At 41.8% G+C, this 24189-nt stretch overlaps 1 protein-coding gene across 2 annotated transcripts in view; it reads left to right on the forward strand.

The window, feature by feature from the left end:
* The window catches only part of LOC138570023 (serum paraoxonase/arylesterase 2-like), a 748122-nt gene that overhangs the window by 582425 nt on the left and 141508 nt on the right, over nucleotides 1-24189 (forward strand). For both annotated transcript variants that reach the window (XM_069648556.1, XM_069648555.1), the window contains one exon: nucleotides 17454-17535. In XM_069648556.1, the coding sequence (XP_069504657.1) occupies nucleotides 17454-17535 (82 nt within the window). The remainder of the gene's footprint in view (nucleotides 1-17453; nucleotides 17536-24189) is intronic.

Raw genomic sequence — 24189 nt, forward strand, 5'->3', positions numbered from 1 at the left:
GCTCTTTTCTGCTTAATAGCGGATATCTGAATACTCTGCAGAAAAACAGCCTTACCTTTCCCAAGGTGCCGTCACTGGCACCTGGGTGAAGACTACAGGCTTGTTTCTTCGAATCACTTTGACATCCAAGTGCGAACTGCGCGCGAATCCGGCAACCCAGGGAACTCTCTAGTTCTGTATAACCGTGGGTCTAAGTGTGTTCCAACAATGGAACCAACACAACATTCTCCACTGATGGGCCCACAAACGAGGCATCGGACACAACTACAATCACTAATGGAGACAACCGTCCACGCCGATACTAAAGACAATCTTCAAACCGCGATTACATCACCAATGACAACTACAGATTGTTCAGATAAAACTCAACAGCAAAGAACTACTTGTAATGAGCAGATTGCAGCAGTACGTACCCCATTAACTCACATAGCAGCTGAAGGTGCAGGACAAGAATCCGCGCAGAAAGAGCGGGCAAAGGCTGCTAAACTAAAATGGAAAGCTCTCCATGACCGACGTCAGAATCCAGATATACAACATGAATTTTCCCATCTAGTCTCGGATAAACGTCTCCAGAGACTTTCACTTGACCTCACAGAAATTGAAGCACTAATGGAATTGCAAGAGGCAAAAAAGAAAAAACAATAAAAAAATCCGACAGAACCTAGACTAAAACAACGAGCCCCTCATATCCACAATACGAACAAACATCAAGAGTATCTAACAACAAGTACACCTATTACCGACAGTTTCTACTATAATATCCCACCCAATTCTAACCCAGAAAATAGAAATCCTCTCCATAATGCAGACAAATCAAACCCGCAAGAATCGGTTGCTACAACGATGGTTGACCTGCAGAAAATGCTTATTGCTGTATGTACGCAAGCACTAATTCCCTACATGAAGATTCAAGAAACACAAATGGAAGGTGCTAAAGATCAAACTACAATCCTTGCCTCTATATTTTCAAAATTAACGATACAAGAAGTATTAATGCTAAATTTCGAAACACGACTGAAAGTAGAAGCCGAAGCAACCCTGATGTGGCAACAATGCCTTGCGGACATAGCTCGGAAGGACAGGTCTGAAAAAATGCATCTCACAGATGCCTTAATCGACCTCATGCGGGTAAACATGAAGAATACTGAGGGTGTCCACCAGCCTCGCCCACAGCAATATATGGAAACGCAACCCACTGATCCATCAATTGTAATACCGCCACTTCTGACAGCAATCAACCACAACTAACAGAATCTGCCAATACTAATCACAGTAGATGAGTCCAAAACGCCTACTATTGATTCCATTGGTGAGAGCAGTCCGTCCCACGGAGACCCTGTCATAATCAATTGCTCCTCGAATGGAAAAACCGCGGATCAAACAAATTTGGGCCAGAATAAACAGAGAGAAGGGGCAAAAGACGCATACCGTATATTTGACCCCAATCGCTCACCACCTAACCCACCAAACCGAAGACAAAAAAACAAAAAACAACAAAGAGGCTCGAGAGCTTTTCTCCGAAATCTCACGCTTCCTCCAGCCAAACCGATCATACCACCTAACAAACCAGCCATCAAGACTTCCCTGCCCAATAACAATTCAGAGATCACAGAGATTCCTCATGATGTTGAAACAGACGCTACAACATTGGACCTGCTAATAAACCTCTCGACATATTCAAATCAAGAGCAAAATATAAGTAACCCCAATGAACTGCAACTGAATGAATCTTCACAACTAGTAATAGACTGCTATGACCAAACATGCTCTGAAATCCTCCATTCATCTTCTTTGATGGAGCTACCCTCCAAAAATGTTGGTCAAGATCACCATTCATGCGAGGTGACAAATCTAGATGGCTCATTGATCTCAGAGACCTCCCTAATAGAGGAATCACTATTATCAAGAGAGCTGACCCTACCGAAATTACCGGAATTCATAGATCCAAGGAAACCTGCCTCTCGAAACATACTAAAGCTGGAAAGATCCTGTGTAAATGATGAAACTCTGGTCCTTAACCGAACAAATGTTCTTCGTCTTCTACATGCCATCCCTGGTCTCGCTGTTGTAACAACAAAAGATATCGATCAGATTGAATTCATCAGCTCAGACAAGCTAGACTCCATATGGTTACATTGCAGTAATAACAAGATTCTGCGCATAATCTCGTCCGAAATAGACGCCCTGCAAACCCTGGGATTTCGGGTGAGAACAATCGAAACAAACCAAGCAGCGAACACAACTCGCATGATGATCGTTCAATGTATTCACAAATCACGATAACAACTGACTCATCAAACTCAAGTATATCATTCAATCAAAGGACCTATGCTGACTCTCCGGCCCACGATCATCGAAGAACGGCACCTCACGAATCTCCGACACATCGCTATCCGATTAGGAGGATACTAGACGATTCATACTCTTATGCAGAAACTACTTTTCAGCGTCGGCATTAGCAATCAAGCTGCAACGTCAATACCTTATTAACCGTATGCTCATGGAATATGAGAGGCCATCACCATCTATTTGGCCAAACCATGCAGGAATTTAAAACAGCAGATGTGATATGTCTGCAAGAGACATGGCTCGCCCACAAACCGGTATGCGATGGCTTCAATATATATATGAACCCAGCTATCTCCATTCACAAAGGACGACATTCATCCTAATTAGCATACTAATTCATACTAATTAGCATGGACTCACATCTTAAGGAAATTAAACATGAAATTATTAACGCCTGGATACACATTATAATTCTCCAATGTATCCATGAAACGGAAACGATCAATAAATCTGTCTAAATATCCAAAACCAACATATATGTGTACTGAATACATACTGGAACCCTCAAAGTATCATAGATGATGTATAAATAGATACATTCTTTACTGCAATGGATGAAGCTTCATTTAACTATCCTGGCATTGAATTTATAGTCTGTGGTGATCTGAATTTGCACTTCTTTTCTAAACTGGGTCAAGAACTTGATACCCTCAGTCTCGACCACCGTGCCAGAAGATGGACCAAAGAGATGACACATAGAAGCATGACACGACTAGATGCAATCGACCGACAAACCAATCTCCCGGCTGCTACATGGGCGAGAGCCCAGAGTCGTGGAATTATTGACTACATATATCGATCCAACTCAATACAGTCCCCCATTCAACGCGCAGAAAACATCTACTGTGAAGCAAGTGATCACTAAATACTAATAAGAACATGGCCGGCTTTAAGACCCAATTCGACCTACTTAGATCTACCAGACTTAGAAATAAACAATGCCAATAACCGACTAAGATTGACCAAAAAGCAAACTAACCAACTTCCGGATATCTTCAGAAGTACTCAAATGAAAGACTTAAAGAAATTGAATTATGAATGGATCCTACATACTTTCCACCAAAAACCGAACAAGAAAATTATGCCTTCTAAGGACCATAAACACGCCTATTATCCCTTAATAGTGGCTAAGAAGCAAGAACTTAAAAAATTGATGAAACAAATTAAAAAAGGACCAAATTCAACACAGAAGCAACAAATTAAAAAGGCTAAGTAAAAATTTAAAAATTGGTCCAAAAACAATACAATGATCATTGAACAAAACGATGCAGAAAACATGCTGCAATTAGTAGGTCCGGGCAATACCCGTTTCAGAGGCAAACTGGAAATCACATTTCGAACAACTATACCAACAACGTTCTAATGGAAAGTCATTAGAACTAATTCCTCAAAACTTTAATTGGACACTGGACTGTGCTCCTATCGACATCAGTGAAGCTATCATCAAATTGAATGTATCAAGGGAACCAGGGCCAGATGGCCTGTCAAATTACATCATCAAAAAAGATCCGGAGATATGGGCTGCAATGTTTGCTCAAATCTTGGCCTTAATCAACAACACAAAAACTGTACCTTGCTCATGGCAAAAAGCAGTACTCGTCCCCATTTATAAACAAGGCCCAACTAATGATCCTACAAACTACAGACCTATTGCCCTGCTAGACCCTTTGGGAAAGATCTGCGCAAATATACTTCAACAACAACTTACCAGATGGGCAAAAGAGACACAACGATTAGCAACAAGACAGACAGGCTTTACTAAATATCTTGGCACGACGACTAACTTATTCCTTCTCAATTTGTTAAAACACGAATCATACAGAGCAAAAACCCAGACGTATGCTGAATTTATTGATCTACATTTAGCATTCGATAAAATTAACCGAGATTTGCTATGGTCAAAGCTAACAGAATGGGGCTGCCCATCGAACATCTTCTAACCAATAAAACTTTTATACTCGAACACCGAAATACAGATCAGACTTTCCAAAGGCGGCCTGGTAACACAACCCATTAAAACCTGGCATGGGCTGAAACAAGGCTGTCCTTTGGCAGCAGCACTCTACAACCTTTTCACTTCAGATCTCGAAGACTCTATATAGCCTCTCCTCTAACAAATCCACCAACATTGAACTCAGTAGTCCTTCCCATAATGTCATATGCAGATGACATTGTGCTACTCTCTAAGACTCCTAAAGGACTACAACAAGCATTGAAGAACATCGACACCTATATGACAGCCAATGAACTTGAAATCAACATAAAAAAAACAAAAGTTATGGCACTTACAGCTGGAATAACTCTGACGATCAAGAGACCGACTTTCTATTTGAAGAATGAAAAACTCATCCAAGTGAAATCCTTCAAATATCTAGGGATGTGGATTAATAAGTCGACAAATGAAGAACCTTGGGCAACTCATCTCATAACCAAAGCAAAATCAATGGCACGTCAAGCACTAATCATTCATAGAAAATTTGGAAAATGATCAATTAAACCGATTATTCTATATTACAAACAGAAAGCCGTGCCAATTCTGACTCATGGTGGAGAAACCATGATTAATTTACACAAACACACATGGAACAAAATAGAACGAATCTTTTGGGAAAAGGTTCTCTCATTACCCAATGCTGTCCCTGCGGCATGTATAAGATTTGAACTAGGTCTGCAGTCTTTAAACCCAATCATAAAATGGAAGCAACTTGACTTATTAAGGAAAATCCTGAACACCGATTGCATTCCAGCATGGGACATAGTACGTGATAATTCCACAAACATCAACGCTGCAGCTCTGAACAAGTGGAAAAACGTTATCCAAGCACAAAGGATCGTCAACAACATATCGCTGGACATGCTACTAAACCGACCACAAAAAGCAAAACTTCAGGTAGCAAGACTAGACTGGATGAAGACACAAATCAGAAACCAGTATAAATTAACCCTGAACTGCACAAATGACATGAGAGCGCTTAATGAACTCCCGCCCTACCTCAAAATGTTTCCTGATCGGGGCGTTACAGACTTATACCTTCGACTAAGATTGAACATTTTACCGACACAGGAAATCAACTGGCTTCGAAATCGAACTATCCCCCACGACCAGACATGTAGATTCTGCAAGAAAACACTCTATAGAATCGATACACCACCTGCTTATGATATGTACTGTGCTTGCACCAAAACGTACTACAATAGCTCGATTATACCTAAAATTCACAAGGATATTGGACCCCGAAGAACGTTGATATTAGCAGGAAATAACAGAAGGATGATTACAGCTGTTATACAATTTTGGCAAGACATACAATCATTAATTTAAATTGATATTTTTTTCTTCAATGCTTGATGACCAATTTTTTTGTACTTTTCTCTGTTGAAACATAAATGGAAGGCTTAACTATATAAACCAATGGCATTTTAATAACAAAAAAAAAAGATGGTCCATCCTCTTGCGGATGGACAACATATCAGCTGTCGGGTATATCAACAAGCTGGGAGGCACAAGATCCAAGATGCTAGCAGAGCTAGCCTAGGACATTTGGTCCGGCTCGCGGGCACCCGGGCGGACACGCAACTACTGGAAGGCACCCAGCAAGGTCATGTTTGCTTCGATCACGCTGCCAGCTCCAATCAGGGTGGTGCAGCACTTTACAGCAGTAGGGGTCACCTGACCCGGTATAGGCATTGGGGGCACCCAGTGCAGTCAACCGTTGGCACTGTGGGCACGCAGGCTAAGGCGTATTCAAAGGCTATGATCACACGGTTCACCTGGCACACAATGAGACATGAACACCAGATAGACACTCTCTGAGTCTCTGGCTGCACTGCCTGCACGTGCGCACAGAGGCCCCTTTTTTATTAATTCCAGTCATGACAAAGTCATGACTCATTCTCTTAAAGGGGCAACACACTACTGTTAAAGGGGCACACCCCATAGGTGAGGACAGAAGGTTGTTGGAGTAAACAATTTTACTGAGTTAAGTGTGTGCAACAAGAGGTGGTGTCCATTTATTACAATGCAATGCAACACTACACAAATGGAACAAATCCATTTCTTTTCAGCTCTTATAGAATAACTAATTAGGCTTTGAACAATAGGCACAGTCTTGGGGACATTCATATTTTTGCTTCAGGGAGCAAACTCCCGCTTGTCCATTATCAGTGTCCATGGTGCATGCCGCTGCTATTTCAAGGATGTGGCCAAGTCCTCCTACATTGCACTGTTTCAAATGTATCTTTGGGAGCTTCCTGCTGCCATCTACACATGTATTTCCCTCTAGAAATGCTATTCCCACTTTTTCAGCTCCATTGGAACTGCAGCATGTTCATCGTATGAGGCCTCACTACGCTAACAACACTACGCCTATACCTTTCATTGCTTGCTTCCTAAAACATCAACAAGCACACCAAACTGTACTAGCCGCCAGAAAGAGTACCCCAATTATTTTTCAAGGTAATAGAATGTGGATCTCTTCAGACCTTTCCAAAATCCCTGAAGCCAAGAGAAAATATTCCTCGATGTGAGATCTATTATGAAGTCCCTAGACATCAGATATGGACAGCTTGAACCTTCAAAGATGATAATTCCCATTCCTGGTGGCCCAAGAATTCACAGAACTGAGTGATCTCTTCAATTTGCTTCAATCCCTTCAAGCTATGCCGATGCATACATCTTCCCTAGACTCCTCGCCCAGTTCCTGTAAAACAGACCCACAACTTCAAACACCTTCTTTCAGAAAACCAAAGAATCAGCATATCAAGTTTACTCCTAAACGTAGCAGATCTGTTTCTTCAATTCCTCTCGATTCTCCTTCTACTTCTGCTCATCAAAGAGGTAAATCGAGATCTCCCTTTAAAACCACAGATCCTACTTTTTCACTCTACAAACTTGAACATAATACTTTTATTGCACTTTGCCATCATTTTGTCTAACCAACAATTTATCCCAGGTTTAACTATGATAGTATTACATAATTGCTCCATTTGTTTCTCTGACTGTTCATGTTCCTATAACTTTTGACTTTATTTTCATCTCTTGTTCTTTGGCTCCTCTTCACTTACGTTCTGTCTGTCTTTGTACTATGGTATCCCCCACAATACTCTCTTATTTCTATTCTAACAAATCTCATCTCTTTTACCACTACTTATGCTTATGTCAGCACCAATATTTCCCTTACTTACTCTTAATTGTCTTCCCCTTTTTTGTTATGTTCCCGCCCTTCTGTTCCTCCCCTGTGCTCCGGTTATACCACAACCTATGGAAGTTATTGCTCAACTGGTTCATTACGTCTCTTAAAATCCTATGTATTGGGTTATGTTAATGTATTAGATTTCACTATGCTCTTCACTTTTGTCATTATCACATTTTTATTGCAAATGTCTATTAAGTTTGTTACTTGGAATGTCAAAGGGTTAAATCACCCCATTAAATGCAACAAGAGAATTACCCAACTTGCAATATCTGCTTCCATTTTTGTAACTCTCCAAGAGACTCATCTGAGCTCCGACAGTGAAAATCTCAAAATCGGAGCCTCTTGGGTCAGCCATACACTCTTCTCCAATGCTCTAGACAAAAAGGTGGTGTCTCTATTTTGATCAATAAACACTCAAACTTCACATTAATCAATGTAGAAAAAGATCTAAAGGCCGGTGGATCATTATAGAAGCTATTATTAACAACTTGCCAGTAACTTTAATGCCTATGGACCCAACGCCACTAAAGCCCTTTTCTAGTCCAATTTTAATCTAAATTTGCTCAGAAGCATCCAGATAGACTGATCTTATGTGGCAATGTAAACCAGGTTTTTGACCTTACCTTTGATCGCAAATCTCCCTCAAATTTTGTCCATTCCAAATCTTGCAGTAGTTTTACTACAAAATCTCAATATTATTGATTCCTGGTGCTTTTGTCTCCCATTGTTACTCACCAACTTGAAAGGTGGGGAGATGATGTAAGCCGGTGTTATCGGTTTCGGACCGGCGAACCAAGGTTTCCCTAAACCGGGGCCTCCTCAACTTGAGGGAGCTATTTTCTATGATACGGCCCTCTGTCGTGGCAACCAATACAGACAGAGGGGTAAATCAAATAAGAGCGGTGAACATGCGCACCGCCAAAGTACTGGGCTGTAAGGAAAGAAAAACAACAGGTCAAAAATAGGTAGTGGGTGAACAGATTTCTAACTATTATTTTACACCTATAGTAAATACCTTCTTCACTCTTGGTTAGACTTAGCAATGGTTTGGAGGAATACAGGTCCCCTAAAAATGACAAGTAATAACCTAAATGAATCCACTAAATGGGAGAAATGGTGATGGAAAAAGGATCAAGTGTGAAGTCTTACCAGTTCAAAGGAGTATAAACAGCTGGGAGATGATTAGGAGTCAATAACCAAAACGACAGGGAAAAAATAATAAACAGCAAGTTAGTAAGGTAGATTATCCGGGCGGCATGAGGGACGCACTAGAGCCGGGTTGGTGCACAATGGCAGCAAAGCGTCTCTAAGTGCACTACTCCTGATGAAAAGTCCCGTAGAAATGGCAGGGTACTATTGTCTTCTTTAAGAAGGGTAAACGCGAGTAAAGTTGTAAATGGGCACAGGAGGGGGAAGATCTTGAATCCAGAATGGAATGTATGCAAATGAAGATTGGCGGTGTGCAGTGCTGTGAGGAGCTCAGCTTTGGTGAAAAAGCAGCGTGTGCAACAACATGTGGTGTTTGTGAATCCCGACAAGGGAATAACGGGTCAGTCCATATGCCGTCTGATTCGGTAACAGGATATCAGAAAACAGGTACCAGGGAAGTGACTTCGGAATCCGAGAGGCAGTCAGAAGTCAGCTGTTATGCAGAAACCTGTGCAGTTCCCTTTGGGAACACTGCAAAAGATTTAGGACTACAGGTGTTAGCAGTAAACCCAATTGGTAGCAGTCTGTACCACCCAGATTTACCTGTTAGCTGTGGCTGAGCAGTCAGACTTCCCTCAAGAAGAGTTAGGCAGTATGCAAAGTATACACAATAGGCACTCAGACACAATAGCACAAGCAAACAGTGACCAGAGCTTTGGTATCAAAGTATATAATTATTTATTTAAAAACACACTGTTTGAAACACTCCAGCACTCTTATTGTAAAATACTCTAAACACAGTTACTATTATGATATATACAACCCTTATTCCTTATTAGACAAGTCTTAGTTAACACCACTTATTTTCAGACAGAGGTGAGCGCTTAACTATAGATGGCACTCCAATAAGGTAATGAAGAAGGGAGGGAAAAAGACAGAAATTGTGAAGATACACCACTCTAAGATTTAGGAACACTTTTAGCAAGGCAGAAGAGCAAAAGTCACTTGTAAGCCAAAGTCCATAGGCTGGGCCCACTCTTAGAGAGAGCAGAGCACAAATGCGCCCAAGATCACACAGTTACACTAGGCTTTGAAAGTCTTGCAGAGAGTTCGAAAAGAGTTTAGAGAGGCTCAGAAAAGTTTAGCCAGGGTGTCCAAGGCTAACCCAGGTTCGAAAGCCGTGGGCTAAATCTACCCCGTACAGTCGGTGGCAAGGGAAGCCAGGCGGAACACAGTACCTTAAGTGGGAAGGATCCTCCAGCGGTGGCAGTTGTTCCTGGCAGTGGGTGCAAGTCTCGGCGTCGTCCAGAGGAAGAGAAGATCGTGGTCGTGGTAAAAAGTGGTATTCCGGTTGCCGGGGTGCTTGGCACAGGCAAGGCGGCCACGAGATGCGTCAGGAAGGCGAAAAGACGGTAAAACTGGTTATCCCCACCAGTCAAAGGAAGAAGAGACTCCGGCGGGAGATCTCCTCTGTCGTTGGGAAAAGTGGTGAGACGGTTCAGCAGGGCTCCACCGGTGGTGTCATCGTAGCAGGTCGGCTCAGCTTCTCCCTCATCGGATTCTTCGGTCCTGTGGCGACTTCTGAAGTTCCAGTCCCCAAAGCCCTGCTTTTATGCAGAAAACCCCCATTCACTCAGCCTAGCTGTCACTCAAACATGATAAGTGGTGAGCCGGCCGGCTCACCACTTGGGCCAATCAGGACGGAGTGCGACTTGAGTTGCGTAGGCAACTCAGTCCAGGGTGCCTAAATCCCCCTCCACCCCTCCTAAGTACCCCAGACAGAGTGGCACCACTTTGGAGGGCTTCTGTGGAGAAGCCCGCCAAAAAGTGGAACAGAGGGCTCGACTTGGGTTGGAGTCACAGAAGAGAACACAAACGCCATTTTAGAACTGAGTTTTGGCAAAAAATACCAACCGGAGAATTAATAATAATTAAATAAACCGGCGGTATGTTTGAGGCTATCGTAATTAAATAAATAAAGATAGTAGCCTCGAACAATGGGAAAATCCCACAGAGAAATATTTGCGGTTGAATATAAAAAGTAGTATCCACTGCCACCAGCCAAAACTCGATCAGGGGGGATGGAGACGTGCCCCCTCGACTAACAGACCCCGGGGCAATCGAATTGCCCCAGCAGTACGTCCACAATATGATGGTTTGTACTGGTTCTGGTAACAAAAAGGCCCCGAGGGGAGATAGGGTTGGGCTCGATTCAGAAAGGGTACTGAGCCACAGGCATAGCATGTAAAAAGAGGGGGGGTACCCTTCCTAGTGGACAAGCTCAAGGCTATAGTAGTTCACAGGTACAGGAGGGTGGTCCTGTCCACAAATTGATATGTAGGTCGGTCTATTAAGTGGTAGATCCAAACCTAAGATCAAAGGTGTATTGCCTTCTCACTAAGCTAAGACAAACCAGTAAGACAAACCAGAGAGTAGCAAACAAAAGTTTTATTTGCTAATTATATAGATAAGTATTCAATACATAAAAGTTGAGAACAGATGTTGAAATAAAATGCAACATACATACATGAAAAGTTAAGACAACATATATTACCATCAATAAAAATTCATAACAAGGAACAAAAGTACAGTATTTACAACAAAGTGAACATGGAATACTGTATTAGCAATATACAGGTAAATCTTAAGCAAAGGTTTCTTTTCTATTTTCTTGCATAATAGTGAACCAATTGATGTGGACACACAGGTCCTTTGTGAATAAATCCCAAGGTCAGAAATTTCTTTATGGGTAACCTTGTAACTGGAAAGTTACTTAGTCGGGTATTACTTTCCAGCATAATGTGTTTCCAGGGTCCCATGGAGAATAAGATATCTTGGTAGCCACATCAATTGGTTCAATTGTTGTAAATACTGTACTTTTGTTCCTTGTTATGAATTTTTATTGATGGTATTATATGTTGTCTTAACTTTTCATTTATGTATGTTGCATTTTTTTCAACATCTGTTCTCAACTTTTATGTATTGAATACTTATCTATATAATTAGCAAATAAAACTTTTGTTTGCTACTCTCTGGTTTGTCTTAGCTTAGTGAGAAGGCAATACACCTTTGATCTTAGGTTTGGATCTACCACTTAATAGACCGACCTACATATCAATTTGTGGACAGGACCACCCTCCTGTACCTGTGAACTACTATAGCCTTGAGCTTGTCCACTAGGGAAGGGTACCCCCCCTCTTTTTACATGCTTGTACTGGTTCTGTTCAGAATTCAAGACTAGTAAAGTCAATGGTGACTTTACATGCCCTGGGAGACAGTAGTCAGTCCCAGGGTATGGAGCCTATACTGGGGGGTCACTATGACATCCCTTGTTACTGCACTGAGGGTGCTGTGTAACACACATCACAAAAGCACATGAAGCCCTATGGAGTAAAAGACCCCATAGCCCATTAAACACATCTAGAGTCAAAGGAACACACTCAAATCATGTCCAAGAGTGAGGGTAAAAAGAGTCTCACTCTTGGCAGGAGAAAAAAATAAACCCCAAAAATCCAGCAAAGCTGCTGGGGGACTCACTAGGTTAGGAAATTGAGCCTAAACAGAGAATTCTCCCTAACATCAGCAACAGCGGGGACCAAGGTAAGCAAGACGTCAGGCAAAGGACATCTGTAAAGCAGACTGAGTTTGGCAACAGCAGGTCAAAGGTAAAAAACATCAGGCAAAGAGAAGGTTCTTCAGGCAAAGCAGGGTTGGTAACAGGATACAATGAATCAGACGTAGTTTGAGCATAAACTACAAACGGAAGCAGTGCTTTGTGAAATGGCGCTAGTTTTAAGCATGTGTCTTAGAGCGGAGCTTTGCGAAAACAAGGGGAGGCCGCAGTCACATGATGTGCTGGCGGCCGCAGTCACATGATCTGCCTTCCGCGTGGAAACTATTGCAATGGATTTCCTTGCACAGAAGGACGCTGTGGCTCGTCTCTAGGATAATTGCCAATGTCTCAGGAATGGGACAGCCAGGTGATGATGATTACAATAAAATGAGGTGAGATGAGGCTTTGAAGTCTGGACATGGGAGCGGGACCCCCGGACACAGGAGCGGGAACCCCGAACTGTAACTCCCAGATACAAAAAATTATACTTTCTACTCTCCCCCGCACCAATCCTTTTCTAGGTTGGACTATATTTTTGTCAACCCTTCACTAACCTCCACTATTATTAATTCTGAGAACGGCCCCATAACCATTTCTCATCATGCACTTGTCTCTACTACTCTAGAATGGATACCTATTCCTAAACTCTCTCCAACATGGAGAGTTCACAAATTTATCCTTAAAGACAGATCCTTCATAGATAAAATCAACTCTTTCATTGAAGAGTTATTTCTCTACAATCGTCCAGAATATTCATAATAACTGGGACGATTTCAAAGCATCCCTCCGTGGGATTATAATTCAATTCTCCGCTATTAAAAAAAAAAAATGACAATCCGAATCCACTCATACTATTGACCTCAATTAAAGATCTTGAAAGTTCGTACTATGCTAACCCTGGCCCTAATGTCGCAAAAGCTCTCATGAATAAACGCATTGAATTTAACAAACTATGCACCGATGGAGCTGCTAACTCTATACTTCGATCTAGATCCAAATTATACAGTGGATCCAACAAAGCTGGGAAAATGTTGACATCCTATCTAAAAAAGAAAAATCGCTCATCACCCGTATCATCTCTCCCGGTGGTGATTGATTAACCAAGCAAAAGGAAATAAATGGAGTCTTTGTTGTCTTTTACTCCAACCTATATTCCTCTGATACCTCTAGTAAGACTTACGAAATCCATTCTTTCTTTGAAAAAAATAAGAACTCTTCGGAACCAATCGACCTTTCACAGTATAACGCACCTATATCCTTAACAGAAATTAAGCAAGCCAAATTAGATCTCAAACCCAATAAAGCCCCAAGTCCTGATGGTATTACCGTGGACTTCTATAAAACATTTATTGATTCCATTGCACCAAAACCTTTACAATGATATTCTTACTTTGCTGAAATTGGTCAAAGCTCCGGTATCTTTGGTGAAGGCCTTGTATTATTTCCCAAACCAGATAAGGATCCCTCTTTAGTTAAAAGCTACTGGCCTATCTCACTTATCAACTCCGACTCAAACGTTTGGAAAATTCTAGCAAACAATTTAGAATAATATCTTATTCAGACTGACCAATCTGGTGTTATCAAAGATTGCTATGCTTCATCTAACAGTAGGCTTTTGTTTAAAATCCTTTATCACTCCCATAATTCTGACAACCCTTTATACCTCTTGGCCCTTGACACAGAAAAAGCCTTTGACTGTGTATCATGGATCTTTCTTCCATTACTTCAAATGGCATAGCTTCTCTCCTTATTTTATTAATCTGTGTTGAGTCTTATACTCCTCTCCTACCACTCGAATTCTCATTAACAATTCTCTCGCCTCTTCTTTCCAAATAAAGAGGTACTCGTCAAGGCTGCCCCCTCTCACCCTTAATATTTAACCTTGCAGTATCAGAACAAACACCAAACATCAAAGGTGTCTCTACTAATAAAATACAAATAAAATGATCCGCTTATGCGGATGACATCCTACTCTCTTTCAAATCCTGCCTCCTCCATCCAGCATTTAATATATTCCATAAATATTTTTTCTATTGTTTCAGGCTACAAAATAAATTGTTAACAAATATGAGGTCATACCTCTCACCGACACCTGCAATCCAACCAATACCCCATTATTTGGTATGTCTTGGCAACCCTTGCATATTAAATATTTAGGGATTCATATGGCTAAAGATATTCACACCACTATTACCCTCAACACCAACCTCATAATCAAGAAAGTAACAAAAATGTTCTCAGGATGGTCACCTCTCTTCCTATCTTGGTTGGGGTCATCTTGATTCCATAAAAATGATGATCAGCCCCATTATCTACTCTTTATGATCCCGTAGCAATTCATACAAAATTCCATACAAAAATTGACTCCCTACTTCTTTATTTCTTAAGGAACCATAAACAAAGAGAATTGCCTTCAACAAACGGACTCCCTAAGCTATTAGGTGGAGTTAAATTTCCCAACTTTGAATTGTATCATAAAGCCTTTGTCCTAAAACAATTAACTATTTTTAAACACTATGAAACCCATTCTGAAAACGCTTCTTTATGGATCAAGATAGAAGCCAGTATTATTTCCCCACTTTCCCTTTACCACTTCTTAACTACATCCTCATGGCCTTATATTACTTAATTTCCTTCACTGCATTATTTGAAATCAATCTGGAATAACATCCCTACCAACTCTTTTTATGAAACTAATGTGGGTGACCTCTTCCTCTGGTTCAATAAACATAGCTATACCACATCTAACACCACTATTATGTATAGATGGTATTCATCAGGCATCAAATATATCAAACAATTACTCCACAACTCTGTAGAAATCCTGTTTGCACAGATTCGCGCACAATACAATATCCGCAGATCTGATCTCTCCTTTCACACATCCCTCCTCAAATTATTAACTAAGTCCTTGTCCTCATTGACTCAAAAATCCCCTATCCCACTTCTGACTTTTTTAACCAGCAACCCTTCCATTAGAGCAGCCAAATTATATGCGTTCCTAAATGATCCTCCTTCTCCCAATCTATTAAATTCTAATGTTATCAGGCAATGGGGGGATCGACTGGAACTTTCAACCTACCTCAGACTTGTGGGCACAAATTTGAAAACAGTGTCATTCTACGTCTATAGCTGCCAATCTTACCCAAACCCACTTCTTTATTCTACACCGTGCTCTCCTTACACCCCTGAGAATTGCCAAAGTAGTGGATAACTAACCCAACCATTGCTGGTCTTGTCATGAACCAAATACAGCTTATCTTAATTTAATTGTTAATTGTAAATATGTTTATGCTTTTTGGACAAAGATCTGGTCATGTCTGCAAATGATCTTTCATTTTACAGATCCTTTGCCACTCTCTAATCTTATGATTGGCTCCATTTTAACCCGTCTATACAACAAGTTTAATCTCCTGCATTATATCATTTATTCATCAGTATTGCTTTTCATGACATCACTTATAACTGGAAGAGTACCTCCAGTGTATCTTATAATATCTGGTGGAACGCTATTTGCTCCACTCAACATATTGAAACATGTCATGCATTCTGTGTTGACTGACTGTTTACACATATTTAACAAAAAATGGAATGTTTATTCATTACCTCAACAAACCTGAATACGTATAATCAATTCTTGATCACTGATCCCCTTCTTTCCTATTGTCTTCTGTCTTGTTTTTGTCTCCACTGTTTGTCTCAATATCTATTAAGTAAAATAATTGTATCATATTTATTTAATTAACTCGTTCTATCAAACTTTATGGTTATAATACTCCAAGAGAGCATACATGTTAAAATGTTTACACCATATATTTATATTACCTGTTTATGAATTTAACTAATAAAATGTATTAAACTAAGAAAAAGCTCCTCCTGCTGAGTGTGCATAATAGTAATACCTAGAACGTGCTCCCCTCTGCCCCTATCTAAAGGACACATGCACTTGCTGCTCTTCCCCATGCAACTGAAATCACAGCTTTGCTGGATAACCAACAAAATCCCAGGACCTTTTCCAAAAAACCCTCCACCACATTACTTGACTGCTTCACACACTCTCCCGTACCTCTCTTTTTCGAAGTGCATTTTGTTAGACATCCCCTTCTTCATAATCCAGCTGAGCTGGGGAGGCGTCAGTTTAACAATCTGATGATTGTTGCACTTTTTGCAAGTGTGATAGTAAAGAGTGGTGGCATTTTCGGATGCCTGTGGATCTGGCTGCCTTCTCACTATCCCTCACCCTGTGCCTCGGGTAGTGGTGGATTGCACTGGGACCCAGCACCCGTGACTGAAAAATAACCTCACCCAACACAGCGCCAAATGCAACAAATAATGTTTTTGGAAACCATGTGCAAAGAAATAAAAGGTTGCAGAATCTATGTTTAGAGATCTGACACTCTGTGAACTTTCCCCTGCCCTGCCCCAAGGCGATTTGGTGCGCGCCTCACCGCACTGATGATTCGAGTCACGGTCTGTGGGTGGCAGCCATGTTTGTGCCAGCTTGACCAGCAACAGCGGGTTCGGCGAGAACAAAGACTGTGTCCGTCCCTGTCTTGCAAACAGATCACTCCGAGGCCTCAAGTAATACAGACACGTGACATGTGACAGTAAGACGTTAAACAAGCCACTATTGGATTACATCCTCGTAGTACAACAGAAATGTACACTTAGTGTGTTGGCCATTGTATGGCAAAGCATTTCCTATTGTCATGCCGACCACGGACGCTGCTACTTGGAACCCTGTAGCAATGGTGTTGCCAATATTTTGGCTTATGCCAAAAAGCGCCAAAACCGGGCTTCTACAGCCTTGCCAGAAGACAGTTCCTTGCACCGTGATACTGCAAATCAGGGATTACATAATATGCACCGCCATGTGCATGGGTTTGTGCTTCCCGATCTGTACATTTCGTAACAGATTTGAATATTTGTTTAATGTGAAAACACATGTTAACAGTTTATAAAGTAGTATTATGGAAAGCATATTTTCAGAAGGCATTAAACATGTTTTGCATACTGTATTCAAGCTGTGGCATTGATGTTCAGTTGTCACTGTGGTTCTTTTTCTTAGCCAATTTACCTGGGTGCATTAATTGTTCTGTGAAATGTCTGACAATATTGAGAAATTCAAACATAATTTTCTCTTTTAGGTATGTTTATGTGGCTGATTTCATTGATCAGTCCATCCATGTTTTGGAAAAACATGCCAACTGGTCTTTATCTCCAAAGAAGGTAGGAATTAGATTTTAGTCTGCATATGAAAACATCTGAACTGTGAAAATGCTCTTTGGGTAACAGATACAGGATTGCCCTGGATAATGAAATGCTGCCCTGCCACTAGTGGCCTAGCACAAAATGTGGGGGGGCATGGTGGGGGCATGCGAGCCATGTTGAGGGGGCGCCCCTACAAGCTTGGCTACCAAGCACGGGCTGTGCCACACTCCGGGCAGGCCTGACCTCCATGGATGCGAAATGTGCATAATTGTCATGCTGCTGCAGCGAAATGCCTCACCCTGCACTAGGTGAAGGATCCAAGTAAGTATGTGCAACACACGTCCCGACCAGTGTGGTAAGCCTAAGGTGTTTAGATGCCTTGCCTGACCAGTGTGGTAAGCCTAAGGTGTTTAGATGCCTTGCCTGACCAGTGTGGGAAGCCTAAGGTATTTAGATGCCTTGCCTGACCAGTGTGGGAAGCCTAAGGTATTTAGATGCCTTGCACACATGTGCTTGAAATCGCACAACGAGTAATTGACTAACATGGCTCTTTTTATAATTAACAAGACATGTCTCGATGAGATGGGAAAGTCAGTACAAAAATATAGGCAAGCTGCATGTCAATGAGACACAAAAAATAACTTTGGTGATTCAGATAATGAACATGTACATAGTAATTAATGTGCTCACCACACTGGTTGGGACGTGTGTTGCCAACATACCATCATGATAGTAAAGATGAACATCAGCACCTTATCCCATGTGACGAGCACTATCTGCACTTACTGTCACACTATTTAAACAGGGTTTCGCACACAGAAAAAGGTGGTCAGTCATGAGTATGCAGGCACATAGGAACTAATATGGATACAGAACAAAGAGCATGCAAGTTGTTTTACTGCCTAATGTTGATAATTACTGACTGATATGTACTGTCTCGCGTTTTTCTCTCTTTTTTGTTTTCCTGTTTGGTCTTGAATATTCTCACATGTTTGTCCGTCATTGTCATGTAGCCTGCATGAACCCGATGTCGGAATATCATACACTGTTCTCAATTGAACCTGTGTGACCTAAATTGGATTGTTGTGTTGATATGGCAATATGATAACACATTTACCTTTGACTATTGTTTTAATTGTAACCGGTTGGTGTTGATCAAAAGAAGTAGTGACGACCTGATGGACTAAATACAGTCCAAAATGCATTGGAAATGTTTTAGCATCTGCGAATAAATCACCCATTTTTCTAACGAATGATCCATCTCGAATTTATTTTCCCAGTACTTACTGATGAAAGCAAATTAATATATAGAATTTGACAAAAAACACCTAAGTGGTCATTAGGGTGTGCAACCCAAACCGAAGGCTATTGAGCCTAGGTCCTTCTTTCGCTTGGTTTATTATAAAACCATTCACACAAAGTAAAAACATAATACATAATTACAAGATGGTACCGCTACTATGTGCCAATGAATTTTTGCCACCGGAACCCAGTGCAAGCCAACCCCTGGTAAATATGATCCTGCTGATTCAGATGAAAGATGATCCTAAGCGCTTAGGAAGGCCCAAGTAGACTGAATTACAATAGTCCAAACTATTGGTCACGAATGCATTCATCAGTTGCACCTGTGCACTCCCAGCTCCTGAAGATGAAGTAACCAGCAAATGCGGCGTGGTATCGGCTCCCCCACTCATGCAGCTCTCTGTTGCCAATCAGATTTGCACCTAGCTGCCCCATGGCATTTAACCCCTCCTACCCCTCCCCCGTCTGCACCTGTTCCCTTTCAAATGCATTTGCTTCATTCCTCAACTCTGTACTTCCTGTTAATATTTGCACGAGAGTACATTTTGAGAGGTTTTTATCAATTTCCTCTGTAGATCTATTCACTATCAAGCAGTGAAAACGTGCTTAAAAAAATATATATATCCCTCTGATTTCAGCCATTTACCTGTATTTGCATCCAAGATGTCGGTTACTCTGCCTGTATGCAATTATTTACACGCTGAATCAATACAATATAATGTACAATACACTGCAACAACTACGAGCTGCTGACATACTGTAGTGTGGGGCTTGCATTGCCTTCTGATGGTGATAGAACCCTGGGTCCCGTCAGGATTCCAGAGAGGACAGTTGGGGATTCAGGATGGGAGATGCAACTGGAAGGTTACATATGCATATGCTCTTCCTTCACTTCTAATTTGTAACCTGAAATAACAATAAAACCTACTCACCCTTATGTACTTGCTGGCTCCTGTGTGCTCCCTATATCCAGTCTATATTTCCTGGGTGCATACACTACAAATTGCCGATGGGGAACCCACTCGAATATGGATCAAAACTTGTGAGAGTGATTCCGAGATGGTGGCTTATCCATGATGAAATGCTGAGCTAGTGTTGAAATTCGGTGCCAATGATATGTTGAGTAAAGTGACGAGGAATCCATTTAACCATGATGAGGCCATAAAAAGATTTGGAGCAGGTGATGAGAATTTGAGTCATAATATGCTGAGCCAGGGTGAGAGGTGCCCCCTGAAGTGCATGCTGCCTGTGTATATCGTGGGACAGATCAGTTGCTGCTTGACGCGCCATCGCACCAGGGAGAAATGCGGCTTTCTGGGACATGCACTCCATGTACAACAATTCTGCCTCAAGGTACTGTTATATAGATCTGTCAGAAAAAAAAGAGCTTGCAGCATTAATTCAATGCTGAATTATACTGGGGGCCGGGTTTCCTAGGTTGGGCATGTGTATGTGTGGGTGCCCTGTTTGTGCGGCTCTGTTCCTCCACCCCAATGTTTTTCCAGCATTCGGGATACTGTCCTTTGTATTTGTACACACATAGTAAAGTTGGCGTGTTTGTATCGATTTGCGCAGAGCGAATTCCCTGTGGGATTTTTTGAGTAGGACTAATACGCTCCACCTTGAGGGGGAGCAGCCGTATGTGTGAGGTACTTTCACCTCTGGTCAGGCTGTGGCTCTCCTGCCATTCAAAGCCGGTGGAAGGTCCCCGGGGGGCACAAAAGCAAGAGGGACAAGAGACCGGTGATAGAAGAGGAACTGGGCCGGTGCCTCGCTCTCCCCTCCCCAGGGTTTAGACTGCGAGCCGGGTCGGGAGCTGAGAGGGAGATTCGGCTGGTGCATGGACACACGCACCAGCGTTGCTGTGAAGGACAGAGTTCATATTCCATTTCGCGCAAGTCAGACCTAAGCCCTGAGGAAGGAGTGGGAAAGTGTTAAAGGATGAGGGAACGAGAAGTTATACTTGGAGCCTCCTTATATTGTGCAGTGTGGTTTGTTCACACACTAGCCTGTAACGTGTCGGGCTAATCTAGTTAGAGTGGAGCACAGTAAACCAACAGTTCCTCTCGTCTCCCAGAGTGTAAAACCTGATAGTATGGAGAGGCCTTATTTGTTATCATTATGGCATCATTAGACTCTTTGTTATGGAATCATTATCCATCATTCCATCATTGTATCCTGTTTAGTTATCCATCATACTGAAAGGTGCCCCTAGGGGACTGACGTCTATGGAAACAAGGCGAGTCACCACACACGATGGATACGCCAGACACAAGGTTGTATTCCCAAAGCTAGGGTTTATTGCAAAGCAAAAGTCTCAGTTGGCCAACTCGGTCTCACGCCCCGCAACGTGTAGCTCTAGACCTCGAGGGACGCAAGAGAGTGAATTACGTACATCAGTTACATATATACAAAATGCATATCAAACAATCAGCTATGACATGTTTTAACACCCCCCCTTTATTGGGTTTCTTTGAACTTGGTGTGATGATGGACATCTCTGATCACTATGACACCTTCAAACATCTATTCTAGTAACAATTTGCAATTTGTGAGTGCGATGGCATCTTTCAATTGTTGAATAGAACACAGCGCTTCTGTTCTTGGAAGCGAACTACATACGGGGGGAAGTTGCATTCCGGACCTTGCTATCTATCAGGTGCTATTCGCGTCCTGGGAACCGACATGCTCTAGCGGGCTCAGCAAAGGGGGGTGCTGGTGTGATGATGGACATCTCTGATCACTATGACGCCTTCAAACATCTATTCTAGTAACAATTTGCAATTTGTGAGTGCGAAGGCATCTTTCAATTGTTGAATAGAACACAGCGTTTCTGTTCTTGCAGCGAACTACATACGGGGGGGGGAAGTTGCATTCCGGACCTTGCTATCTATCAGGTGCTATTCGCGTCCTAGGAACCGACATGCTCTAGCGGGCTCAGCAAAGGGGGGGCTGTAAGAAAAGCATAATTCAAGCCTTTAGCGGTATTATTCTAACATATTCTACCATATAACGAGACTGGCTGGCAGCTGTGAAATGATTAGATGCCCTGCAGCTCTGCTTCAAGGCTACATTCGGGAGGGAGCCGGGCATTCTTCGTGGCGCTGCCTACGTTTGTGTTTCAGCGAACTCTTGTTATCCTCAATGCCCTGCGGCCTTGTCCTTTTCACATACAGACAACAATGTTTCACAGTCGAGCAGTGTATGTGGAAAATGTACTGCAAAGCAATAGGAACAGAAAGCAATGAGCAATGGTTAGAAAACAAAATGGCGATTCCTGTTACATCAAAATGGCCGTTCATTGGCAAACTCGAAAACCTATATTTTGTCATATCGTACATGAGACAGTTGGCCCACGGACACCAAAATGCGTTTGCGGTCTCAAAGTAGAGGTATCCGTATTTCTAGAGTGACAAACCCTCCTTTGGCCTTATGCCAAACGTCTCATCTATTTATTGAAACCTCCTCTAGTGATCATGAATCTGAAGTACTTATGTCTGAGTCTTGCATGCTATCGTGGACATCATTGTCTTCATCAATATCTATTGCCATCAACTCTTTTACCGCTCTGATCTCATTTGGGTCTGGGTCAGTTCAATCATGAGGTTGTTTTTTCTTTATCATATGCATGCATCCTTCCGTACATCCCTCAGTTACCTCAGCGCAAACTATGGGTAAACAATGTATACAACAACAGCCCGTTAGGAATATTACAAACACCACTACTAATATTGAGATCAACTTCCATCCCCAAGATCGTAGTATTCCCCAAAACCAAGATCCTATTCCCCAGCTCCCTTCTCCAGTAGGGAGTTCAGAGCTTTGGACGTGCATTTTCTTTATTGCTTCAAAGATCGTGGGGGAATAGTCATCGACATAAACGCAACATGCTGATCCCACTAATTTGCAAATTCCCCCACGATCAACCAGGATCACATCGAGAGCCATTCTATTTTGCAGCGTCATTAACCTGATTCCTCTTTCTTCTAACGTCATGTTAAATAATATATCTGTTGTTGTGTTTATTGTATTCTTTAGGATTCTGGACAGTTGCCTTATATTATAGTTCACTATCTGCCCTAAGAATGGAATGAATGATTTTTCTACATCAGTTGCTATTAAAACACCTTCGTGAGTCCTTTTGACTCTAGTTCTAGATAATCTGGCCATGGCTGCTGTTTCTAAGAGGAATACTCCTGGGAACAGTAGCCCTAGGTAACATGTACCTCCCCAGTTTCTGGGCAACCAAGGGTATGCTTTCTCTCCGCATATAAAATAAACTGGATCACCTACGTATACTGGTTCTATTTCCCATTTTAGTACCACTGTATTCATACAACCAGCATATGTTCCGACTGAAGACAAAAAGGGACAGTTCTTGGGCTATAATTCACCGTGTAAGGTGGGGGAATTGCATCTTTGTTCCCTTCTGTTCTTACACGAAATGTCATTACAGATGTTTTTTCTGGTGGGGATAATCTATCTCGTCTATTTTGTCGTGTTATCTTTCGTGTACTTTTCCTCGTAGGCTCTGGGGCTATTACTTGTGCTTTATGAAAAATGGAACAACCCACAGGCTTCATTATTATCTTCTCAAACTCATTCATGTTGGTTCTGTCTAATTGACCCGTATTACTCTCATTCCATTTCCCATAGAACATTGCACCTAAAGATGCACTACATGCAGCACTTAATGGTAATGGCTGCACATACCACCCTATTCCTTTCCCGGCATGCTGTTGTAAATGGGCACATACCCAGCCGTTTGTTTTCTTCAGGATTGCATGTGTCATGTTCATTATCAGCAATAAGGTGTTATTTCCAAAACCTTCCCTGTGTTTTTCTTCCATTGGGGGTAAGGTATAAGTGATCACCTGAACCGGGCTTTCAGTAGTGGATATATTACTTAGTGGTAAAAACATTTCTAATGGATGTATTGTTTTACCCACCATAATATTAGGGCTGTCGATATTGGTGCTACCACGCTCATAAAGCACATTATTATTGTTAGTACAAGCATACAATTAGTTTTACCATGCGTTTTTCTTAAGCTTATAATCTTTATAATTGACTCATTCTTAGCGGTGGTGGGCAGGAGGAGGCTTGGAACCGAACCCGGCATGTTTTTCGTCCTTTTATTTATTTATTTTTTTCACAGTTCGTTGTGGATATCTCTCTTCGTCACGCTTGCTCTGATGTTAATAAGTTCAATGGAATTGTCACAGTTCAGTTCTGCCTGTCTCTTTTTTAGCCTGGATTCGATTATTCGTTTTTAGGCGAGATCACTTGTCCCCTCTTGTACTGCTCAGAGAATCTTCAATCAGTTATCTTATCGCCTTAGTATCATGTGCACCCAGGTGTCCGCTCTGG

The sequence above is a fragment of the Ambystoma mexicanum genome, chromosome 2q (genome assembly GCF_040938575.1).
Source record: "Ambystoma mexicanum isolate Mex_15411 chromosome 2q, UKY_AmexF1_1, whole genome shotgun sequence".
NCBI classification, from domain to species: Eukaryota; Metazoa; Chordata; class Amphibia; order Caudata; family Ambystomatidae; genus Ambystoma; species Ambystoma mexicanum.